The 25,853-nt window shown below is 43.1% G+C and overlaps 1 protein-coding gene across 1 annotated transcript in view; it reads right to left on the bottom strand.

The window, feature by feature from the left end:
* The window catches only part of T265_10595 (hypothetical protein), a gene marked incomplete at both ends in the record, with an annotated part of 107,976 nt that overhangs the window by 28,814 nt on the left and 53,309 nt on the right, over positions 1-25,853 (bottom strand). The window contains 4 exons of the mRNA XM_009177014.1: positions 747-855; positions 5,014-6,089; positions 11,807-12,253; positions 12,910-13,055. Coding sequence (XP_009175278.1) covers positions 747-855; positions 5,014-6,089; positions 11,807-12,253; positions 12,910-13,055 — 1,778 coding nt within the window. The remainder of the gene's footprint in view (positions 1-746; positions 856-5,013; positions 6,090-11,806; positions 12,254-12,909; positions 13,056-25,853) is intronic.

The following is a 25,853-nucleotide window of genomic DNA, read 5'->3' as shown; positions in this document are numbered from 1 at the left end:
TAAATATATATATATATATACCCAGTATGCAACTTGCCACGTCTGCTCAGTATCATTGTGTTGACCCAAAAGCAGCACGTCAACTGTATCAGTGCCGGGGCAACCCAGACATTTGCACACAGGACAGAAAGTGTCCACAGAGCTCGTCACCAGCATTTCGATTAAACCCTCTTTCAAGATGACATGAACCTTATAATTTGTCAGTTTACTTGACGTGCCTTAGCTGATTACGACCACATTTGTGTTTTTACCAAAAATATTGGAGTCCCGTTTGATTAACCACTTGGTAGAAATATGGAAAAATAAGTAAGCGGTGAGCTACTGACGATTACCAGGTTTTAGGCCAAAACTCACAGAGATATCGTGCACTAACGATGTCTCCTGGCTTAGTGACGAGACCTTTGCAAACCCATTACCACGCTTATCAAGCAGGTCAACTGGCACTTGATCAACGATCCATGAACTCAAGCGGTCACCTTTTCCCATCAATATACTTTCAGTAATAAATTACTTTGCACTATGTCGTTTCAAGGCTCCGTGAATGTCGAGGAGTTCTCGTCAAAATGTGTTGACTCCCAATCGACCTGTTACTCCGGAAACTCTTACCCGGCGACCAAGGGCTCATAACATCTGTTAGTGTGTAGAAACCAGTAACCACCTGACGAACAATCAAATCCTAAAGTGTGTTCGGAATAAGGACTGACAAGGCATAGTAAAGCATGGTAGAAGATGGAAGTAAATCTCACCCATAAAAGCAGACATTGTGAGCAATTGTCGCAGGTATTTTGTGTTCAAGTCGGCCAGCTCATGTATTCCAGCATAAACATCCAGTAAGGTGCTGTTTGTCGGTAGGTACTGGTGAGTAGAGGGGGCAGTAAAGCGGAAAAAAGCGTCAGTTTAGGACAGTTTTCATTCTGCATTCTTCATCTTGGGGTCGTTGCCCAGTATCCGAATGCTAAAACACCTCTCTTAGATTGAGAAAGGAAGCACAGGATGAATATATATACATATATATACATATATATGGTTCAATAAGGTTAGATAATCAATTATCGTACCACTTTTTAAAAACAGTTTGAACTTCTTACAGTTGTCTGAACTCCACTCAATGATAAGGATGGCATTTGTTTCTCGATTTTTTCTACGATTCAGAAGGTAAACTTGCGCCTGACTCATTGTTTTAGACAAGGAAATGGTCACTCTTCGGATGAAATTTTCCACACACTCTTTATCCAGACTTGTGGACGTTGTACACAGTGCCTATTTGCCAGCAAAATGGTGATATACACGTGTTTACGTGATATACTGTAAGCAGGGACCAACAAAACTAGAGGATTTGGTGTTCAGCCTTCTTGCTCAACTACTTCTGATGCAGTGTAGGCACCTCCTTCCATAAAAGTACTTGTAAAATGTAAGCCTAACGTTGCGAAGTATTATGCCGCCTTGGTTTGGTGATAGACTTAATGCTGGCCAGGACTTGTATACCTCTTTGGATCCAGTAAAATGGTGCTCATCGCTTGGCAATCGTCCAAAAAGTTTAGCACTGTGGTGATGCGTGCAGACGACGGTGTCACATGGATATTATTTGATGTTCTCCATCGGTGGCCGTTTACAAAGTCCTGATGTGCACCACAGAATAAATGAATATTTCTGTTATGGGGTTTGTGGGATATATTCACATCGATCATTTTCAAATAATATTCACATATTCACATATTCACATCGATCTGCTTTGAACAGGCATAATTATTCTGGTGAGCCCACATCAGCACTGGATCCGAGTTTCGCTCTTATTAGAGCTCATCAGCATTGCATGTCTCATGGCCGCGCCGGGGTTGAAATTCCAGGCATCTGACATCTGACAATAGTTGTTGCAGTGATTTTTACAGTGTACGAGAATACGGACCACTTTCAGGTATGACCGTCTCAGCTGGTTTCGTTCTTATCTCTAGGGTTTTCTTGAGAACATTTTTCAATAAACAGCCGATGAAGATAAGTGAAGCGCTTGAATGTTTCACAAAATGAAACGACAATTTTCATGACGCTTCAAGGAGAAACCGATACTGAAAATCGGATTTTAACACAGTGTCCACTGAATGTAGGTTCCCGATTGGTTGACCTTTGTTAGTTCTCCTGTTTTTGAGCGGTTATTCTGGTTCATCCACACAGGGGAGGGGAGGACCGCGGTAACCGGTTTTTTGGGGATTATCTCTTCTTGTTTAAAATCACCGGTCCGGATGCGGTCAGCGCGCTCGCGTGATCTAGTGGTAATAGGTTCAGACCTTAGGATCTCGGTACGTTTTAGGATGTGCGCCCTTGATGAACTATAGTAAGAACGAAGCCCGGGTGAGCCGTTTTAACCTCTGATGCGGGATGTTTGAGGGGTTCCTAACTGGGCCTGAACTCCTCCCATAGGAGTGATCCAGAAACAAATTACTCTAATACCACCGCGACCCACAAATGAGCGAAATCTCCGACGGATCACAGAAATTACTGAAACATGAGCCGATCGATAAACGCAGACAGAAAACTTATTTAATCATCGTCCGAAAAGTCAGGGTCGCCACGCATAGCACACAAACGTGAGCACGTTTTGTTGGTACGTGATTAGGGTTCAAATTACGATAATTCCCATTGTACCCACTGTTGATGAGCCCCAATAAGAATGAACAGCAATCACTCCCTTTTTCTTTGGTATGGAGTTAATTCATGTTCTTCCTAAAATGGGAGGTTTGGAGTCAACACCGCTTGGTGAGCAATTACACTATCTCCACAGGTGACAGCTGTCGGTGAATCAACAAGATGCCGGCTGGGGTATATGCCTCAGCTTAGTTTTGAGTAGTTAGGAGCACAAAATCGTCTTAGATTCTGAAGGGAAAACCACGATGTCAAAGGTGACGTCACAAACAGCGAAAGATCTGGAAGGGAAAACCACGATGTCAAAGGTGACGTCAAAAACAGCGAAAGATCTGATAAGATGATAGTGTGTGCGTTCAGGTACTTTCTTCGGATCAACTGATGTTTTCATCGGGGGATTTTATCGAAAACACTGAACGCAAACAATGTGTTCTATGGTTGTATTTCATCGCAAAACTATTAGTGAAGGAGGTTATTCTTCAAAGAAGTGATATGAAATGACAATGACATAGGTAATACGTTTGGCCGTTTGGTAAAACGCCATTGAATGGAACAGGGCTTTCTTGAAACCTTATTTATGAATGACCTCCCAAGTAAATGACTAGCAACGCTCCTTCAAGGAAAAAAAACGGTGGAAACAACCGCTTCGCCTCGAAGTAACCAGAACACTAGCAAGGATTAGTTATAGGACGTGGTTGTTTACAGGCAGCAACTCCTGTGACAGTTTTGCGAACATATTTCTAGGGAGAACGAGTGAAAAGTTAGCTTAGCCTGTAGTAGCTATATTCCGTAGTCGTATGATCTCGCTCACGCTTGAACAATGCAGGGGTGTGCATTCCACGAAAACCAACGACAGGTATTCACACAAAGACAACATGGCAGCTCACTGAGGAACTGAGCCTACTACTTTATGACGATAAAGTGGAATCTTGGTTTCGTCGTTTTACCAGATACACACCCCCTGAAGACGAGTGCGGACGACTTTAGCGCAAACTGCTGATGTTATTAAGTAGTTTGGTATTTGTGAGTGTTGTAGATGATGATCACGGTAAAACTTTTCGAAGACTGCTGTAGACAGGATTACACAAAGACGTGATGTAACCAAAGCCAAGTTGACAGCTACCACCAAACTGCGGTTTGATTGGGTAATGGAAGATAACCATGTGAGTGCTTTGAGGCTGAAGACAATGCACCTGATTGGCTTGATTATTGACTAGTGCTGACCAGACTACCATCTATCCACGAGTTTGTTGCAGATTCCGCGTAGTATCTTTTAGCATGTAAAGGTAATCCTGTTCAAAGTGGTTGAGCCTAGTCTCGTAATACACTGCGATATCTCTTCGTATGACAAGAATCATTTTGTGATAGACAACAAGCATATCTTTAGCATTCGGTAGCGTCCAATCTCAGTTACCTACGAATGTTTATTGCGCAAGTATCATCGTAATCCTCACTGTAAATCCGTGAAAATCCGGCTTAAGCATTTATAAGACCTTTTGTGCTGATGTTAGGCGCAAGCATGTGAATTTGTTTGTTAGTCTTCTGACAACCAAGGGTCGGCAAGCCCGATAGAAAGGTTCCGTTCTTGGAGTGTCCCATTTCTGGCTGAGCCACCAGCTGTAGGTTGAAAGCCGCTGGGCGGTTCTTTCACCGTTTTGGTGCAGCAGCATCCTGTTGTTGCTAGACTCATTAGAACTGGCGACTTCATGCGCACAAATGTTGCTCAGTTGTGGATATTCCTACTCCCCGCTCATACTCACTTTATCGTTTGAATGAATCCGGATACCATCCTTACGAGCTGGATTTAAGGAACTTGAAAGTCCAGTGAAGCCAGCAGCCTCACGGGTGAGAATTAGGCATGTTATTGCGCCGAGAAACTCTATTCACGTGACCACGTAGGATAAATTGACATCGTACAACCAAGCGCAAGGTGGATTATGATGCTTGTGACTCGGTTATTTAAGTAACCCATAGAACTATCCCTTTGCTTGATTGTGAAGTCTGCTTAAACGTGATAAAGCATATTGCAGACAGCCATTCTAGAGGGTTTCAAACTAATTGGGGAGCACGGAGCTGGTCTAAAAATGGTGTGAAAACTTCGAAGTGAACATATTTAATGTACTAAATGAACATGGTGAATTACGACGATTCATACAAGCCACATACGAGAGGATACTATATTACTACCTAGTCATATTTGGGTAGGCTTACTCAGTGCGTTTTTCAAACGTTTTATTTCATGAAACTTAATTCAAGACATTTTGTTGCACTTCAACAGAATGAATATCTAGGAGGCATCCAGTCATATTAAGATTTGATTTACTTATTGTCAACTAAAGTTTATGAAGATGTGCAGTGGGCATAACACAGACCTACCTGAGTTGTCTGTAACGGAAACATGGACGGACTGGTGATCGATGGGAGCTGATGAAGGTTGATTGGCCCATTAATCCGAGCTCCAATTGGTTCGTCCTCCAGGTAGAGTGGCAAGTGACAAAAATGATGCACAGACCACCACAACTTGAAATTAGCCCATGTAGATGGATGTTGACCCATCAAAGCGGATGGAGGTTCACGCACAAAATGCTGCGATTTGAGCGGTGGTGGATTAGCCATAAGTTGACTAGCAGTTGGATTCAGTGAAGATGGGACTGAGGCAGCGACTAAGACAATCACATTTGGTGTCCATAATTTGGAGGTTGAAGTTGGCTTTCCTTCAGCCTTGCCACTCGTGGGCTTCTTCGCACTAGGCTCCAACATCACAGTTACATCTCCGCTTGTTCCACCTTCAGGAGGTTGCATCAACAGACGATCAACCAAACGTATGAAGGTGGCCAGCTTGATGATTGTACTTGTCGGGGAGGTGGGACAGCCGGTTCCAGTGATGCAGAGGACAATGCGCGTTTGTCGTTTACCAATACGACTGTCGATCATTGATAAAACTTTACACGCCTCCATTAGACCCTTTCGGATTAACTCTTTCCATTTAGACAGATTTTGTTGAGCTTCTGCGGTGCTTTTCATGGATTTTTTGTCACAGCCATGTCGATGATTACTTGTTGCATTACCTTTCTTCCGCTTTTGATCTCCTTTGAGTAGAAGCTCTCCTGATTCGCATAAATTGACATTATTTTGGAATTGGGTTTGAATATCCGAGGAATCGTCTCCCTTCTCACTGCTTTCCGACCCGTCGTCCACATCGTCATCACTGGTAGCAGATTGACTGACTTGACTCTCGACATCTGTGGCATCCAGTCGAGGTTTATCGACTCTAACCTTAGTCCCACCTGGGTTTCCGTTAGTCCGATTGTGCGAATGTGAAAATAACCGCCACTTCTGGTCTGCAGCCGCTGTTACCGCAGCGGCGGCTGCTGCAGCGGCCACGGTTGCGGCGGATGTTAGTTCTTGGTTTAAATGAAATGCCGCTCGACTTGGATTGGAAGCGTACCGAGCTGAACCATCACAAAACCAGAGAATTGACAAACCGGTAACACCAGATGGTCTTTAGAGTTTCAAGCATGGAAAAACAGTGCACGGACGACCCCTAAAAAGTACTCACCACGATTGACGAAATACAATGATTAGCATATTACTTTATTGCTTAAGGTGGACATCATAAACAAGAAGTTTCCTCAAGTCTCCAGTTGGTAGAAAAGTAGAATGGGAGTGAGTTTACTTTACCAGTTGTACACAACCTGTTGTTCAAGTAATGCACAAGACTGACGGAAACTCAGAAACTATGCCTACGTGAAGAGCTCAAGAAGGGCGAAATTGGCAGTGGGCTGTCGTAGAATTTTCATTAACTTTATATAAAGTGTTTTATGTCAAGAAAATATACACTTGTGGTGTTCTCGTGGTCCAACGCAGTGCTGAAACATGGGTTCTGGAATGTGCGTAATGCATTTGTGTGCGACTGTGCCCAGGCCTGTGAACGACGGAAGAGAGCAGTTCGTTTCGGATATTGAGACTATCCACCATCCATCGTTGGACATGTGAGGTGTCGATATTTATTTGAAAGAAGCTTATGTACGTCCGTGGTTTCGCTGCCTGAATTCGCCTATCTATTAATCCTGTTATTTGGCAGGTTATTATGCAGTGGCCGATTTTGTAGCCTAGTCTGACTGGCCTTCAGTTATTGGTGCTGCCAAGGGATTCGCATCCGGTAAGTCCACGGATGCAGTTAGTATTCGTTTCGTGATATTATTAATGACTATGCTTATTTTTTCAATGACACCGAAGACTCTACATTCTCTGAACTGACAGAGCTAAGACGATAGCACATTCACATGGGATTCCGAAAAGTTTCAGACAAGAAAAGGCCGATCAATATTGACCAAACTATGTGAATTAAAGCTCTAGCGAATGTGTTGAACGTTTTAACAGTGATCCCACTTTGAGTAATGTGAGTCGATATAATGGAGTGTATTTGCTTTTAAAAGGTTTTATTTCTGTACTCCGCACTAAAGCGTAGGGCTTAGCTGATCCATTTGTGGTAAGAGGAATGGTTGACTACCTGCCTAATAGAACCAACAATGCCAGTCGAGTAAACTCGCCAAGAATAGACAAAAGACAGTTTTCGAACGGATACTTTGCCACTTCTAGTATAGCCATAGATATCAAACCAAACACGGGGGAATTTATGTTAAAGCATTTAATGTACAAAAACATGTGCTGATAGCATACATTGCTCGCATCGTTCAGTAATGGACAGGCCAACGCCTTCAGACTGATCCCGTGTTCAATGAGAGGTCAACCACACCCTTACCTGACCAGAATGTTCATTGAAAATGATCGAATGTGCTAGTCACAGGAAGCCGTCGGTGAACATAGAGGCCCAAAGAAGAGTGCCGTCTGAGAGAGCCGTCTCCAACCCAGTAGTAGCCTCTTTTGCCCATTTATCGCTCGAACAGTCGATGTTTATTCCCCGTTACCCCACAGAACACCCGTGATAAGAGTAATGACCAAAATTGCTAAACCGATTCAACAATGCAACCAGCTGTCTCACTCTGTCCACCTGTGACCTATTTTTGGATGCTAGCAGTGTGACCCCCTGCAGAACCATAGGGTGTTGGACAGTACAGCATGCGTTTTAACGGAGATATTGTCCTGCTATTGAAACAGCCTTTGCTGAAAAGTCAAGTGGCATAAATTAGTTTCACCTACAGAGCAAAATCGCCATTACAATCCCCGGATTGTTTCTCACGTCCAACAATATGCATTTGGTGGTTTATGCAGGCCAACGGCTCCAATGTTTTAAGCCAAGTGAGCAGGTAAAAAACCATGATAAAAGCAAAACTTTGAAAATATCATAAAGACGTAAAATGTAGCGCACTGTTTCATTTTCATTTGCTTATTGCAGAACATGTAGAATTTTCACTGACGAAGATTTTTCCCGCTGAATAGCACAAATGCGCCGTTTCGTGCACTTTCTTTGCAGTTAGCCTTTTGTACAGTGAAAATCTACAGTTTTGTTCAGTTAATACGACTCTAAAACACTACTTCCCTCATGGTGGATTGCAATAGCTGTTGAGACGATTGCTCCATTGGAGTGACTCAAGACAGAGTGAGAGATGTTGGCCGGTCCCAAGGGTGTTTCCTCTTCAGGTGGAGCACGGAAATTTCACCGGAGTGTTTTGTGCCATTGTAAATTAGGCGATTGGTGTGAGAATGTAGGCAACAAAGTAACTTGCAAATAAATTTAAGTACAGCATTGTACGAACAATTATCCCAAAGAGCTAACAAAGCATGCTCCTCATTGGGAAACATCGTTTTCTCTGTGTTGTTCGTCCAACTCGATTTTACACGGAATTCTGTCAAGCCCAAAGCACTAATTCTCGTTTGTCAGTCAGTTTGTGAAGGCATACTCAAAGTTTGGTCCTTGGGCAAATAAATTTGGGTTGATCCTGAGAGTCAATCATATCTCGAAATAGGAAAATTCGTTTTGACAAAAAAGTAAGGAATAACGATTCTGGAACAAAAAGTTACAATTAATAGTAGGTAAACAGAAGATAGCTAGGAGGAGGTTGCAGTGTTTTTTCCAGTTTCCAAGCTTAATTAGGAGATTTTGCTTCCTCAGCCGTAGATCAGCCAACTGACAGGAAGTCGGGTGATCAGGGGTTGACTCTCCGAAGAATCCATTGTAACCACTCAGCAAATGGCCAACACGGGACCAGTAAAATCGGTGAAAATACATTCCATCTCTATCAAGATAAGAGGGGTCAAATTATTTCCTGGATTTGACTCGGGGAATCAGAGTAGGCACGTGAGGGGCCTTCTTCGACAGCCACCGTATTTTCCAGCCAGACAAGGTGGCCGGATTACTGTGTCACCCCATTTTTCCACTGTTGCTATTTTGTCAAAAGTTTGTGGTCATTATCTGCTGACTACGCTGGACGTGGACTGTCCAGCCATGGGGCCTTCCGACGTTTCAGTGCTGATAGTTTACTTTATTTCTTTTTCCGGCGGGTGATCAAGGGTGAAATTCCATTCGACCGTTTGCAATATCTCCACGGGAGGCCAGCTAACCTGTTGATTTCCAAGATCCAGTCGATCCTACTAGTTGATAGAAGGCATGGGTTTTTCCGGTAGCCTAAGCCTTCTCTATTTGCAGATCTTCGACATATACCAGAGTTCTCATCCTTTCCTTAGGCTTTTCACCATTTGGCGTTTGGTGTGCGCCATCCTACTGGTTGCTTGCTGGTACGAATTTTCTAGCATCAATTAGGAATATCGACGCTTTCCGGTAGCCTAAGCCTTCTCTATTTGCCGATCTTCGATATATACCAGAGTTCTCATACTTTCTTTAAGCTTTTCACCATTTGGCGTTGGGTGTGGGCCTTCCTACTGGTCGCTTGCTGGTACGAATTTTCTAGCAGCAATTAGGAATATCGACGTTGACTATATCCGACGGTCATTCGGTCGTACCGGACAAATCAGACCGACAGTAATGGGCGCATAGCTCACAGTTTACCATACTTACTCCAATTGCAGTATTGGTTTACTGCGGAGAGCTGTCGAACTAACTGAAATTGATGCAGTTGAGCTATGGAAGTTCTTCGGAGATAGTGGATTGGCATGCTTCTTGCTGATTTGCAAGGGCCTCAGCGAAAAGCGAAATTTCGGGCGTGTACGCACCTTGGCCTTTTCAAAATCAATTTTGTGCAGCAGAAAAAAAAACAGTAGCCTTGAATTGTGGCTCTCTACCAGTGGCCGATGGCTAGGTGATCTAACTGGGTTCACGGTTGATTTGCATTTTGTGGCCGGCAGGTTACGCGTTACGAATGTTCATGCTGAAAGTTTCTACTGGCCAGAAACAGTTTATGATCAGCACACAATTTTCAGATTCGCTCGCCGTTGTCTGTTTGGTAAGCATCGACTCTGGATGGACCACCTGAATGTGATTCCAAGGAGCTCAGACGACCGATTTGGGCATTCATATCACCCGAAAAAATAAGTATCCGTGCTTCTCGCTCGGAAAGCCTTCGTCTCAGCGAAAAAACTACACTCTCTTGGAGCATACGCCGACACTACAAACATGCACCGTTCATTATGTTGTGAGGAATTGAGTTTGATGGAGATGAATAACCGCATGGCTCAAAAAGACGATTGTACACTGAGATTCAATCCAGCAAAGTGTGTTCAGATAGGGGGCTGAGTGCAGCGCCCACACCATGTATTCTGCGAGTAATCGTTTCTGGGTCACCAGACACACGGAGGGCGAAATGTTGAAGAGTTGATTTCGTCCTTGGCGTTCTGAGTTGTATAACCACATGCGAATCATACATGCTTGGTTCGGAGACACAGCACAACTCAATTTTAAGAGAGTGCATTGTTCCAGAGAGCATTGCCCGTTTGCCGATTTGATATAAAATATAGACGTTAGGAGCTGTTCTGAAAGACTTTATTTAGTCAGAGTTGATGAACAAACATCAATTAACATTTTTTATGCACTTAATTGTGTCCGTGAATTTTGTGTTGCGGGTGATCAAACTATGAGGCATGTGGCACTGTGCCAACCTTCCATGTCATTCGGAAAGGCCTCTCATTCCTGTAATAAAGGCGACAATAAAACTAAGCTCCCACGGCTTTTCCTGAGTCGTTTTAGAGACTAGCGTACCAACATTGGTGAGCACAAATGCTGAATTTTTACAGCGCTCTGTTTGAATTAAAGGCACATGTAACACGAGTAGCGTTGACAAATCGGAAATCTGATGAAGATAGCCATGCGCCGATAAAAATTATTATATACTTTCAGTAAGGAGAGTAGTATGTCAAAGCTAACGGCAGTTTCATCTTCGTTTTTCTAATCGAACCATTAAGAGCTACATATAGAAAGGTGGCAAAACGCTTCACTTTCTCCAGAGACGCGCGTCCGGCGAAGAAATCAGTCGATCTGTTTGACAGTGACAAGCGTCTAGTGTCGAGACATTGCGATTGCCACCCAAGAGTCTTCCTAAATGGACAGATGATGAACGACAGTCGCTTAACTTCTGCATGTTTTTCGCACTAAAATTTTAAAATCTAGCAACCGATCTGTAAAAACGCTAAGTTTTGTAGGTTACGAAATTCACAAACACGGCGGTACGATTCTCCGTTTATTCGCGCCGCCCACAGTACGAGGAACTACATTTTTGGCCATTTAACGGTTTTGGACCAGCCTACCGAAGCCACAGAACCTAAGTTGTTGAAAGTCCGCATGTCATTTATCGTAGAATTTCCAGGTGTTCTGTGGCATGAAAAGGGAGACCAAGGCTTATACCTAATTCAGAAACGCACAACGTGTGTGCCAAAAACGGTGCACGCATGCAATGCATTAAGGCAACAGGAGAGCAGATTTCGATTGTCCTGTTTCCACCTCAGTGGGCGGAAGGCCTCAGGCCCAGTTTATCCTCACCAAAGATGACACGTGTGTTCGTACCCTGCAGAACCAACGTCCATCGACTAGCAGATTTCCCTAATGGCTGAAGTTACTTACAGATTGGTGAACCACATGATCTGGTAAACCCTTCTAGCCGTCACAAAATTGTTTTGCCTAGCGGCTGACCCTAAGTGGACCCAAGTGGTTACTTCAGCATTCCGTTGCCGGGCATACAACTATGGCACAACTTATTTATCATCTTCAAGTGTACGTTTTTGTTAGGAGTTTGGTGTATCAAGACCTATGACATACCGTTACATGGGCCGTCCATTCGTACGCATGCCATCGGATCGAAGCGTCCACCAGTCATACCGTAACACATATCCATTGGAGGTTCTCCCAGTTTTCCACCTGCTTTGTAACAAAGTCGTTGGTGTTTGCGTTGAAAAGGGCGCCCTTGAATAAGGTTGATCAGGGATGGCACAGATGCTGCACATAAAATCAGAAAACTCAGTGCGGAGAAGATGGCACAGACAATCGCTGCATTGTGAATTCGGCCTGCTTGCACGTGGCTGTCCATGTCTAGATCGGTTGGGGGAGCTTTGGTGACTCCGGATGCCTGAACAGAGCCCATATCACTTACAGAAAGTGGCGCGAAAGCCATCAGTGTTGCCAAAGTCAGAGCAGTGAGTAGCGTGGAGGAAAGCCAAAACCAAAGTGGAAGACAGCAGAATTTTCGGAATGTTTGTGTAGATTCGCCTGAAACCAGGATGAAACCACTGAGAGAATAACGTGTTTAGCAGGAAAGCCACCTCAACCAATATCAGCCTCCTGACAAAAGATGGTGACCTTCAACAACCAACACTTGCGTTAATCAGATTGGCGCAAGATAATAGGTCTACTTGAGCGTTGTATTCATCTGATGGTCAATAATCAGCTTGTGTGAAGGATTTGGCTTTGGTGCCAGCATAGAGAATGTTGACGTTGACACCGAGGCTGAACAGTTCGCCTGGATTCCTGCTCTTGATATTAGATAAACAGGTAGATAGATAGATATTACTTACTTTAAACAATATGCTGGTATATTTTTATGCGTAACCTTGATGATATTAAGTGGAACGTTCATGATCTGTAGAATGTGAAATCTGTTGTGAGTTTACCAGAAGTCTTTCTGGATAGAACCAAAGCAAAATCATGGTCATAGACTTAGCAGTTGCATTCAAAACTGATGAGACCAAACAGTATGACGAGCTCTGACTGTATTTGCAAAGAAACTAAACATCTAGATTTAGGTCCTTTAATGCCAGCCACATAAATAATCTATGTGACAAACCAAATTACGCTGGGAGTGGTTTCATGTTAAAGTTTACCTCTTGAAATTTGGTGAACCTAATTTTCTTTATGTCATAACTTACCGAAAGCATCTTTGCTTGCCCACTGCATTCGCACAGCAATTTTTCCGTATTTCTGCTCGATGAACTGCCACATTTTTTCCGTCATCAAAGCCGCGGCGTCTACCCCACTGACACAGCCGGCCAAATTCAGACTGATCGGCAAAAGCCTGTGAATGTATAGGGAAACACGAATGTGTAGGTGGCTGGAAGACATTACAACTTTTGCTAGGAAAAAGCAACACTCTTGACGCGCTTTAGGTACCGTGTTGTATAAAAAAGTGTTCAGTGTCCGGTTATGTTTCAGGCATGTATCAGTTCTCATTATGCAGCGAAAATTAACAAACGATCAACAGCTCTCGAAACACCAGAGGCAGACGAAAAAATGAATGACAATCATGTGATGAGAGTGGAATTCGCTCTTGGATACATTACACTTCCCAGGAGAGTGAAAGCGGACAGTGTTTGACAGCGCTGGTGCAGTGTTGGGACACCCGAACATTCACGTGACCGCGCGGTCGTTCACGGAAATCCAGCCAGTCATTAACCATGAGTTAGCACGCCGTATTGTCGCACTCACTGGTTCAAAGGGAGTGCGAATAACAAACACATTAACTTCAGGGTCACTTTCAAGATATGAGATACTTTTATCTTCATCGAATACTTTCCCCAGCAAAGGAAGACAAACAGGTTTTCATCCATGTTTCTACCTTACAAGCAAAAGGTTAAACTACTCATATCTTGCGTGAGTAGCATGAGTTGAAACTTTAGGCTCGTCCTTGGCAAAGTGCCCATGGAGAATACAAAATGTATTTCCGACAAGATATTTACTAGTGAGAGGGGTGTCCAGTTCAGTCCAAGTCGGATTCATTGTGTGTAACGGAGATTACGTTTCAATCGAGACCTTTTTTCTACTTGGTGAGGCTGCTGTCTATAACTTTTAGTACTACACCACACAATGAGAATGCGCAAAGTTGCACTAATGAATGAGAATTGATAGGAAGAACAGTTTATTTTTCATGTCGGTTTCAAGGTCATATTAACTTAGCCTGAAGGTCTGTCAGTTTTCTCCTTCATCCCAGTCTGTTTAATCCATCTTGATAACTATCCGTATGGTGAGAAACAATATTTAACTGTGAGAAATACTGACTACATCTCGGCAACCTAACATCACCTCAACAGGCCTCAATGTTCTGCTTATCAGATCATCTCCTGATTTTAACCCCGGGCTACTTGTACCCAGACGGACCAAAACTCGGTTCAGTCTCTCAGATGATGATCCGGTTAAAGGACAATCTCACCATCTGCTTCCAATTGCGGAGACGTGAGTGGAAAAATCAATCCAGTAGGTAGATATGAAAGCATCCCAAAAGTGATCAAAGGATTTTTAATTAGAAAACAACGGGGATATTTAAACGGCTATCCAGTTGACAGTAAAGTATGGTTTGTATATCCGTATGAATTTGGTATCTGTTCCGAGTTCCGTTTGTGGGTACGGTTCCCATTTATGTGTGAACGATTTAATTACAAACAAGGACGAGCAACTGTTAAGGCCAACAATGGATGCCGCACGTTGTTAATATGAGATATGAACCTTTTTTAGGTTAAGGTTTTATTATAAATGTATAGTGTCCAACGGACAGCGGTGAGACCGGTGGTGGCATTTTCATCAACCTGGGTCACCCATGATTGATCAGGTTAAGTAAATGATTATCGGTAGGAGCAAATATATTCATCAATATTGTGAGTGCGACTCTACCACAGAGGCTGTTGCCCTTCAAACCACGCTGCTAATGCTGGTGCTGTTGCCTTGCCCCTTCTAGCAGAGTATTCCTATGAATGAAAACGTCTCATTAGGACAAACTATGTGGATATTCACGGATGTCTCTTTTGAAAACATGCTATACATACAGTACCATAGATGACACAAAACTACAATGTCACTTGGTTTGGCTATTTCTTGAAAGGGGCACTTTATCAAGTTATGCGCTCGTGAAACCAGCTGATCAACACAGGGAGTCATGGTCAGGAAGTGCTTGAGTAAACAGGTCGTTACTTTCCGACCATTCGACTGCTGATTTTATGTTATTTGAAAACTGTCCGGCGAAATTTTCATGGGTATCTCACTTTGCTGGTGACATGGTGTTTGCCCACATCACGTCACCCAACTTCGGTGGAAGACGGTGAAAAAATATATTTATTACAACCCGCTGTGGTAGCAATGCTTTTTTCGGGAATCCATGGATTCAACGGTAACCTTGTACTAACTAAACCCTGGTTTCTGGAGCACATAATTTCGTTCTACAGCAACTGTGTGTAAAGGCTGGAGGGAAGTAGTAGTTGGGCAATTACTGTATTGCTTGGATTCGTCGTTCTGGGTGAGCTATGGATACATACTTAGCATCGTTGCAAGGGGTTGCCACGATCGTTTGGCAATAATAAAAAAGAAGAGCTGAGAGACTTCTGACCATGACCACCTTAGGTTTTGTGAGATTCCGCCTCATTTTAACAACCGATGATAAAACAATAAGGTCATCAATACTACGGTGTTTGATCGAGATCAACAAGATTCTTAAAGTGGTAGGGTCGCGAGATACTACCCACATTTGTTTCACTGATACATGAGTAAGATTTTCGGCTTTACATTGGGGACGGGAGTAAAAAAATTGATAAAACGAAGCCCCAGGTACATGTTGTAGGCATGTGTTTTTACTGTAACAACCGCTTTAGACTGTGGTGGAAAATAAAGGCTCATTTGCAAACCCAAACGTCGTTACAAGAGAGTTCGCACTGGTTATTTACAAAGTGAATCCTGATTTTGGTCTTGCCGTCAGGTTATCTTCAGTGCAAAATCAGTTCATTGGTTCAACCTTTCTTTATGTTAACTGTTTTCAGTTTACTTCTAGGTAAATTTCAATATAAGCACAAACGTTGTGTTCATAGTCTGTTGTCTGCCAACCGGAGTGAGAGATTTTTGGAAGCACTAGGGTCATTGCAAGCTTCCAGTCTGCTTCCTAATGCCGGAATCAACTTGTTGCGAAATTAAAACCAGACTTAATATTGTGCACTTTTTTTTGCTGCCAGACTTTGTCAAAACGACGCCACTTTACTCACGGCAGAGGGCTTTATTTACATGTCTGAATGATATACGGTAATTGGTATTTATCCTACCAGGTGTTCCTCTTGATGTAAACCGTTAAATGTGATATAAAAATGTCAGCTTCCCTAGCCATTCTAAGGTTCGGAAACCGAATGTTTGAGGGGAATAACCGTGGCCTTGGGTTGCTGAAGGGACTTCAGTAACTTTATGAATAATCTGTTTCGTCTGGGCAGCGTATTGCGATATCTTGAGAATCGCACCAACTGAAACATGGGCTGCACTTGTGCAGAACATTCAGTTGGAGAATGCCATAAACATGTGATCCAGCTGGGATTCAATTGACCATCCCGTTAAAACCAACTGTATGTGCTAATGAGTGTTCTAAGCAGATTTCATAGAATAAAAGTTTTTTTTTCAAAAAACTCGGGGCTGAGGCTACCTGATGAGCCTCAAGAAGTTGAACCGGTTGGCAGATTTCATAGAATAAAAGTTTTTTTTTCAAAAAACTCGGGGCTGAGGCTACCTGATGAGCCTCAAGAAGTTGAAACCGGTTGTGGGCCGTCGAAGAGTTTACAGCAACCTTATGAGTAGTATCCTACACCATGTTTCTCAACTATTTTGACCCGTCTGGGGAAGTTTACTTATCTTTGTCTCAGATCGTGCTCTTTTTCTACAGACCTTCTGAATGGCCCTGAACTTTAGTCATTTGTGTCCGACAATAATCATCCCTTCAGAATCCTTTCCTTGAAACTGGCATCTGATTTTCTTGGTTATTAATCATGTGGCTATCCAGCCGTTTTTTGAGCTTGGCAATAACTTGCAATCGTTTCGCCAACAACCGAAAAAGACATCATCAGTGTGCGAGCTGATGATATTCTGTTTGTAAACGATGCAACCAACTGCCGTCAAACATGACTTCAACTTTCGTTATCTAGCTCGGGGCTGCCGTGAAATGCATAGTCAAACTTCCCTCAAAGATTGAACCATGGTAGGTTAACCGATGATCCAAGACTGTTTAAAGATCGTGATGCCATCTTTACAGGCACAGAGAAAGTAGGTATATGGACAAAATACTGGACCAACTTTAGTTGTTATATCACATAACTGTATGGGGAGGCATGAAATCAGGACACCGACTAGTGGCCACAGTGTGCTGTTATATCGTGCTGCTCAGATAACCCACCGTGGTTTGAACTATAAGTGAGATGCAGATCCGCACCCACATTATTTCGCAGCTGTCACAACATCCTGGTACCGTTAGTCAGGACGGTAGGACATGATTGCATCTGCCTCTGTGCAATTTGTTTCAGGATCCTCTGGGCCTGCTGACTAGCAGTTGGTTCGTTGGCCACTTGGTTCCAAATCATCGAGGGTGAACGTAGTACAACCTACCTCACATCATAATGAACGATTTCCTTCAAAAGCCTTTGAAAGCAAGAACATACGAACAAGTTTTTTGTATAGTTTCTTCTTTAAGCCCCACTATCCACAGAATCGAAACAAAACGAGAAACTCAATAATACTTGAGAATTTTAGACACCAGAGATTTTAAAAATTAGAGCTAAAGAAAACTTCTCCGCCATTACCATATTGTGTTTCGGAAGAGCTTAGTAAATAATCGGTAGTCTTTATTCGGTCAAAAATGGGTCCGGCACCGGATTGGTGATTTTGGAACCGAACAAAAACATGTGATGGTTGTACGAAAAGAACTCCCGATTGCTGTGTTGTCCATAGGACTCTCTCTTCATTTAGGTCAAGCCTTGAATGTCAGAGGTTACCTAACCCAGTTGTTTCTACTGGGTCGTCCAATCTCTAATGTGGGAAACTCCACATTAAGTCAGTAAACGGACGGAGTGAATTGTAATCATATGACTTTCATTCGACCGCTTTGTGCTGCTTTTGTAGGAAACACTGAGAAGTGTCACAAACGAAAAACGGCCTATATAAACCACCGTTTGCACGCACGTAAAACTCACTGGCACACAATCTTCGCATTGATTGAGGAAACCGATGTAAGGAAAAGTGCTTTGTCATTGGACTTCTGACAAATTGGCTAAATTCTCTCAGCGGCTGAAATATGCACTGAAGCCTAGCCAATAAATCATGCCGCGGGGTGATTTACGTAGCTTTTAACCCAGATATCCCTGGATGGGACATAAGGTTGCGTGACCCACCCTACCGAAATTACCGTATGTCCTAGTGCGAAAGTGTTCACTACTTGAATATTCCCACATGCTGAACACGGACAAAGATTGGTGGACACCGAAGTTTTCGCGATCTCGTCGTCTGCACAGTATATATTTAATGCTAACTGAAGATGAATACTGAAATATAAAGCTAACGTTGGTTACTAACTTAGAAGTGGCCAAAACACGGACGACTGGTTGCCAGTGAAACCCAATTCGCATGGAAGTGGATAGTGCAAGGTGATACACAGGCCGGTGAACGACTGGGTCGATTGAATGGCATCAGATGATCAACGCAGGCTCAAATCGTACAGCTAGAGTTTTATAGCATGGTAGTGGAATTAGCAGTCGTACTGTGGTTGATTTGGCTGCAGCCGAACCAAGCATTTGGATCAGTGTCAACACGAATAAAATAGCATCAGTGTTCAACAATGATGCCCCAATGCTATATAACCATGATTTCTTTGAAAGTCTTATTATTTAGAAAATAATGAGAGTGGACCTTGTGCTTGTCTGTCAGAATTATTCCAAGGTGCATACATCTCCATACACTCATTCAGGCAATCTGGATAGGAATTTACAACAGGAATGCTATTGACATCGATTATCAGCCACATCTTGCAATGTCTCCAACCGGGCGCAGTGGGGATCATGCAGTCCCCATCCTGGAGAGGGAGTGGCACCAACAGCATCGCCACCTGTCGTAATCTCTTTTATACCCCATTGTCAGGTCAAAAACTCACCACCACTCTGGCTGGGTACCGAGGACAGCGCCTTGTGCAAGCAGTGGCCTAACCGACGCAGGCGCCGGCACTGGACACATCCTTTGAAGAATGTCCCCATTGCGCAACCGAACGCTCGCCTCCTAGGTGTTTCATTATGGACACAATGAATCAAGAGCTATGGCCCTGAGGAAACTGGTGTCGAAGACCTGCAGAACTCTCCGTTCCGTTGTTCGAAGAAACCAAGTATCACAGCTATACAGCAAAACAGTTTCACTGTAGCCCAAAACACACGTTCCTTTAGATTCAGGGATATACCACTTTGATCCCACAGCAAACCCGACCTCAGCCTTGCAGATTCGTCCATCGACCTCATCTGTCACACTTCAGTCAAAACTGATACAACGTTCAAGATACATAAAACGCTGCACAACTTTCAGTGCCTCCCTGGATTACAAGAAGCATGATCTTACACTTTGCGGGCGCAAAGAACAGGATGAATTCGTTCAGCCCATCCTGCATATTTCAGATTGGCAGGGTTTTCGTCAAAAGCCATTTGGACACCAGGAGTTTTAAGACCATGGAGCGTTCATTGCATTGTCTGCTTGATTTCAAAATTTAATATGGATGAAGACAGTGGGCACCTTGAACGGACGCCGCTTTGTGTACGGAAGCTTTTAAAGAGTTCTCTGTACACTCTCGCACGTCCAGGAGTTTGAGAACACAAAGAAAGTATTATGTTCAAAAACTGCCGGATAATTCCTTGATTGGCAAGCGTGTCAGGGAGAACGGACCGGTCAGCCAAGCCGAGAGCACCTAGGAAATCCAAGAACAGTATAATTGTTGTTCTAGCATCTGACGGATTGTGAAGGTTTGGTCAACGCAACTATTACCAGGCTGGGATCCCGCTTGCCGTCATCGAGTTAATATTCCACGGACCACTATCAGGCGACGAGGGACAAGTGACCACTGAAGGTAAGCTGATCCCTCTGTGATTATTCACATTCAATATCCACATTCAATATGGATACCTTTTTTTAAAAGTAGACACTATCACTGGATTTCTTCTTCTTCTTGATGAGTCTTTTCTAAGATGTAGTCGATTAGGTCACTCTAGTACTGACTGAGGACCTCATTCACGAAGAATGTGATGGAAGGTCATCAGGCTCAGAAGACCGGTTTCGCCTGAGAGATCATATGGAGTCATAAACTTCTGAGTTTGTAAGGGATTATAAATTCACCATCCGGGGTTCTACTTTAGTCTCAATATCCAAAGACTGGCAGCAGATAAGAAAGTGACTTGTATCTCAAGGTGCTTGGCCAAACAAATGTGGCATTCACCTTTATTCAATACGGTCGCGCCAATTTGCTCCTTGATGATTAGGCTCACAGGCGGTTTCCGGGACTGGTTACACTGAACGATTGGAATAATTTTCGAGCGTTCCCATCTTTCTAGTGCTAGTTTACTTCTTTAGCCTTCACTGTCTACCAGGCTTCATGGTCGGCGCGCACGCTAAGTGTGACTTGACGCCTGATATTTCGTCTGGCTGGTAGGAACATTTCTCCCAGATTCAGTCAATGTCACTATGGTGTATGATATCCAGAGCTGGGGCGGATTCGCTAGCGCCGTCTCATAGACAAAAATCCCGAACTGCGCAAAATGCAGTTACCTAGTTCCACTTAGAGCTGAAATCGATTGTAGGCCAGGTGGAAGAGACCAAGAGAAGACTCTGGTAAATGTGTCTAACGTTTAGGTCTATTGGCCTTTCAGTTGCTGAGCAATTTGCCCACCACTTATGCGGCCCTAGAAAATAGGGAGAGAAGCGATCCCAGAAGAGCGCATGACTTAAGTTCTCACAAGTGTTCAAAAACGGGTGGCACCACCATGCGTTCAGACGACTTCAGTCGTTTCGGAAATTAATATTTGGTAGACGGCACACAAATGATGCACTCTTCCGCCACTGTGTGTAGGTACAGAGATGAGTCCACGTCGACTACCGAAATGAGTCTCAGCTGTGCTAAGCATGCCCACAAGCTCAATCAGATATCCGGCAACTATGACTACATTTGGGCCTTTGGGCCACAGCAACATGGGATTCAAGGCGTCATAACAGTTGTCTTTGCTGGTGTGTCAGTTAGGGTCAGCTGCGGTGCAAGCAAACAAGACAAGCATACGACGAGCAGTTCTCGCTTGTGAGTCTCCCGAGTTGTCTTTGCTGGTGTGTCAGTTAGGGTGCAAGCATACAAGACAAGCATACGACGAGCAAGTTCTCGCTTGTGAGTCTCTCACATGGCTGTTTTCAGACGACCAGAGAATAACTAGCTAACTTGTGGGTAAGGACTGTCAACTTGCCTTTGAGGTTTAATTTATGCAGAGAACTTCTCGCAGATCAAGAATGCAGAATTGTGACCGGGAAGGTGCTTTGTAGGGATTGAAAACAGAATTTTTCTTCCTAAAAATTTTAGAGTAAACCTATTAGAGTATCCCCTGTTAAGTCTGGCTTTTGGTCATAATTCTTCTAAGCTACGAGCGTATTGGTCCACTAGCCTTGAAATTAATGTACTGCACTTCTCAGTCCATCTACACTCATTGAGCACCTGTCAATTTAGTGACAACAAACTCCATGTGCTTCAGCTATTGATTGTTAAGCGTATTTCCGTGGGGTACGATGCAAGCGAGATATTACGCATTATGCTGGCTCGAGTGGGTACCTAAAAATTAGGTGCAACAATGTATGAAACTTGCTCAACTGAAACACTTCACATCTATCTAACTCAGGGGCGTTTGTAATACATGGGAATCATTACAGTTCCGTCATATTAATGCAGCCTTATCTGAACCATAATTTTTATTTGGAAACCTCAAAATCCATGCGACCAGATTCAAACAAGGATCTGTTTTTTCACTCAATCAACCTTTGTGTGAACTCATACTATCGACGTACGGGGGTGTGCGTGTGTTTTGGGAGAAATTTCAGTCACTAAGATCCGGTCTAGTTCCGCTTCAACAGCGTGTGTCTGGTAAGTCTGCATCATCCTATCGAAGTACTTTCACCTGGCCAGGAATTACGAAAAGACGAGTCCTCGATCGAAATAAGTAGTAAGTAAGTAAGTGACAGAGCGTTGCCTGAGTTGCCGCATAAACCATAGATAGCATTCATGGATGAACCTACTTACCTGACAGGCTATAAAAACTTCAGATACCTCCAGATAGCGCAGGTCATAAGTACTTGTGTGGTTCGTTAGCTGGCCAGTGCTCCATATATTATTGATTCGTTGTAATAAAAGCGAAGCTGCAGCCAAGTGTTAGTTACTTATTGGAGGCCAAGTGGAAGAAAGTGGTGTTAAAAATGGGGGACGGTGCAGAAACGAGTGCGACCTACGTGCATCATATACAAAACCTGCAATACACGTAGGCAGTCAAAGTATGTTGTGCGTCACTGGGAGATTTCCAAAATTTCTTTCCAAGCAATTCCGGTGCTACCTAAGCAACATTATTTAAATTATACAGCTTAAGCCAGCTATATGGGTATGTCCACGAGACAAACAGCTAAATTGTGAAAGTTTTAACTGTCTTGAGGTCCAGGAGTGTTGACTGAATTTAGCCTTCACACCACGTTGCTGAAAGCAAGCAGCAGCAAGCTTGAAGTTAAGCTCTTTATTTACGGTGTTTTTTAAAAGTTTATGCTGTCAATACTTGCAGTCTTCCGGCTTTGAATCAGCTGTGTATTGCCCTGACCTTTTTTACACAGTCACAAGATAGAGCTTCTAAGGCATGTTTTGGTGGCAACCGGCTACCTCGACCGCTTCAGTGATAGTCACAGCAGTTCATAACAGCTTTGACCGCTGTTAAGGAAAGAGATCAGGAGAGAATAATTCTTCTTTTACAGTCTACGGGTAACAGTGTACTTATTTAACGCAAATGCAAAATGAAATCTGATCCAAATCGCGTTTTGTTCAGTGCACATCATCGAAGAACTTCCAGTTCACAAACGAGAAAATGTTTCGCACGCCCTCTCTGTTTCCCAAGTAATCCACAAAGTGACGCGCACTTTCAGTGAAGCACAGACTGGCAGAACAGGTGAATTTTTCGCTTTCAAGCGACTCACTTGCCGCAAACAGATGCCACTGGTCAAAAATTTACTTTGAATTCTTATTGCGGAAATTGCACCCTAAGATGCTGATAGGTCCAGAAGCTGCACGGGTTATAGCTAACCAACTAGCCCTGCATTAGCAAAAGCTGTTCACTCAGAGTTTCTTTGGTTAACATGACACAGGTCATGTGACTGACTGTACAGAGCCAATAAGTGTCCGTTATACAACTGTCGTTCAGGCGCTACGTCTTTCTGAATGATTTTGCATGTTTTGCATGAGCGACTGAAGACCGTTGAGATATTTTTAGAGTATCGCGACATATTTCTTCTCTCTGCTTTGTTACAATGGAGAGAAAGAAATCACTGGCTTGAAACGTAACAAGTTTTTAACACGGTGACTCCAACACCACCATATACCGAAGCCAGAATTCAGAGGAATAAGGCATGTGGTGATGGACTAAAAATTGACGAAAAAATGAAATCGGCAGTGAAAAAATCATCGTAACCTAGCCGTAAGTTCTAATTATATGATCTAACCATTTTAATTAGAGACCGGTGGAAGTTGCTTTTGAGTGAGTGTCTGCGTGCTATTTAAATTGATAATTCTTCATTCTCCGCCTAAGGCAGCCATCCAGTTGTATTCGGGAAAGGAAATTCCGATCTTTTTACATTCAGTCCCATGGGATCCTAATCTGAATGAGATTAGGATTACCCGTTTTTTAGATCAGTTTCGTGGAACGGAACAAAAACCAGATTTTGATGAGTGCTATGCGCTGCAGTATCTCATTTATCCACTTACACGTGGCAAGGTGTTGCAAGCTGATATGTCCTGGATTTATTCACACTTACGAGGGTGTTCCTAATCATTTACCAATTCAACGAGATAATATGAATTCAGATTCAACTGAGTGCGTTTTAGACGTATGACAGCAGCAGTTTTTTTCCAGTTCGACTACCATATATGGTCAGTGAGCTCAAAAAGCCATAATGGTTTTGGACTGAAGAAAATGAAGGAGTTACTAGCTGCAACTTCCCTATCATATGGAGTCGACAGAAGCTAATGATCTTCATTTGTGATGAAACGAAGGGATGATAGCTAAGTCAGTTTCAGTTAGAAAGTGCTTGTTGTTTGAAACATCTTATCGGTTAGTGGAAATTTACAACAGTGAATTATATCCAAGACTCTGAGATGAACGAGTTGGATAACATCGTTGCCTTTGCTCCTCTCAGACTGGAGGTTACCTGAGATATATCAGTTGATCATTTTTTGTTGACTTCCAAGCAGTGCCTTCAAGACCTGTTGTTATAAACTTTGAATACAGGTCCTGACAACCAAAAGTTTTACCATTCGACTTCTGGTTAAAAACATGCTTCATCCCATGAAGGAAATGGTGGTGGATCTGATTATTCTGCACGGTAAGCCGCGCCTTTTGGTTTCAGACATTTCCTTAACGATCTAGGTGACATCATCAGCAGGTAGTTGATTAACGTTGCGTCTACTACGTACGTACGATCTAAACTGCGTTGGTGACAAGTTTGAAACCTTGCTCCTCAGCCCGGAAATTGGAACGGTCAGCCACAAAAAACCATATCCGGAAGCTCTCAGATTTGATTCCTTCAAAGTATCTGTGCGATTCCAAACATAAAAGAACCATATGCATCTGGCTAAATTCACCTACAGCTTTTCAGTTCAATAGTAACCGGTTGTACTCTGCTTCTACGCTTCTACGCTAGCATAAACCCCTCTAGATGAATGGACTTCGCGCACTGCCCTTAGTCTTGACTGCCCAGGTGGCATAAAGAACGCTCTCTCACAACATCTAGGATCGGAGCCACGGACGACTCCTTATACACTTTTATAGCTCGATAGTAAGAAAGAAACATCTCATCGAACTAGTTGGGCATGAAAAAAATACCGACACACTCAAAACCACAATCACTGGTTGGAGAAACAGGACTGAATTACCGCGATATCCAAGCTGCCAGTTGCAGGTGGAATGAATATTGATGGGTTGTTCTATTTTCATATATCTAGCAAATGACTAGATTCGTGAAATAAATCTTCGACCAAATACTCGAATAAGTCAGCATTAGGTTGAGCCATGGCTTGATATAGGAGGAAAGTGAGTAATCTATCCATCCAGAGTGACCGTTCTCAAACACTGCCTAAAAATACTGCAAACGTTCACTCAATTTTCGTTGACTTACTGGGAATGTGTGCAGCTCCATTGAGGTGGAACTTCAGTATTAGAGGTACTTCTCCACGAACGAATGGACTTATTGTACCTTTTAAACTCGGAGGTAGAACTCGGCATTGCTAGAGTTTACTGGAGCATGTGTAGGAATGATTGGTTCTATCAGTATCACCCAAAAACAGAAGGTTCTACCGCCTACTGCACCAACTGTTACATATTTCACCCACAAGAAAATATGCATCTCAAGTAAGGTATTTAAACAGTGTCAGACTCTCTGATCATTCGAGCGTTCGAAACATCATGAACTATGAGATACAATATCTCTATTACAGGTGTACTGTGGCTGCAACGGAATGAAAACAACAGTTCCAGGGTAGTTAGTGCACCGATAAAAATAGTTTGGGCTGCCTTATGTAGATGATTGTGTTTTGGTAGCGCTTCCCGATTCGTGTGTTTTTGTCACTGTGGTCACTGAAGTTATTGCTTGTCGTATAGAGTTTAACTCTGATGAGCAGTAATTCGACGTTTTGTAGGTCATTATCGACGACGTTTGAGAGTTTAGTTTAACATCTGCTGTTTAATGTCACGCTTTTCATGCATACGTCATGTTAGATGATAGTTGGATGAACGCACGGGATAGCTTGTGTCATTGATTTTCTCCTTATGTGATC

Source organism: Opisthorchis viverrini, assembly GCF_000715545.1.
Source record: "Opisthorchis viverrini unplaced genomic scaffold opera_v5_383, whole genome shotgun sequence".
Lineage (NCBI taxonomy): Eukaryota > Metazoa > Platyhelminthes > Trematoda > Opisthorchiida > Opisthorchiidae > Opisthorchis > Opisthorchis viverrini.
The sequence above is the reverse complement of the archived record's forward strand: the minus strand, read 5'-3'. Positions and strand labels throughout refer to the sequence as shown.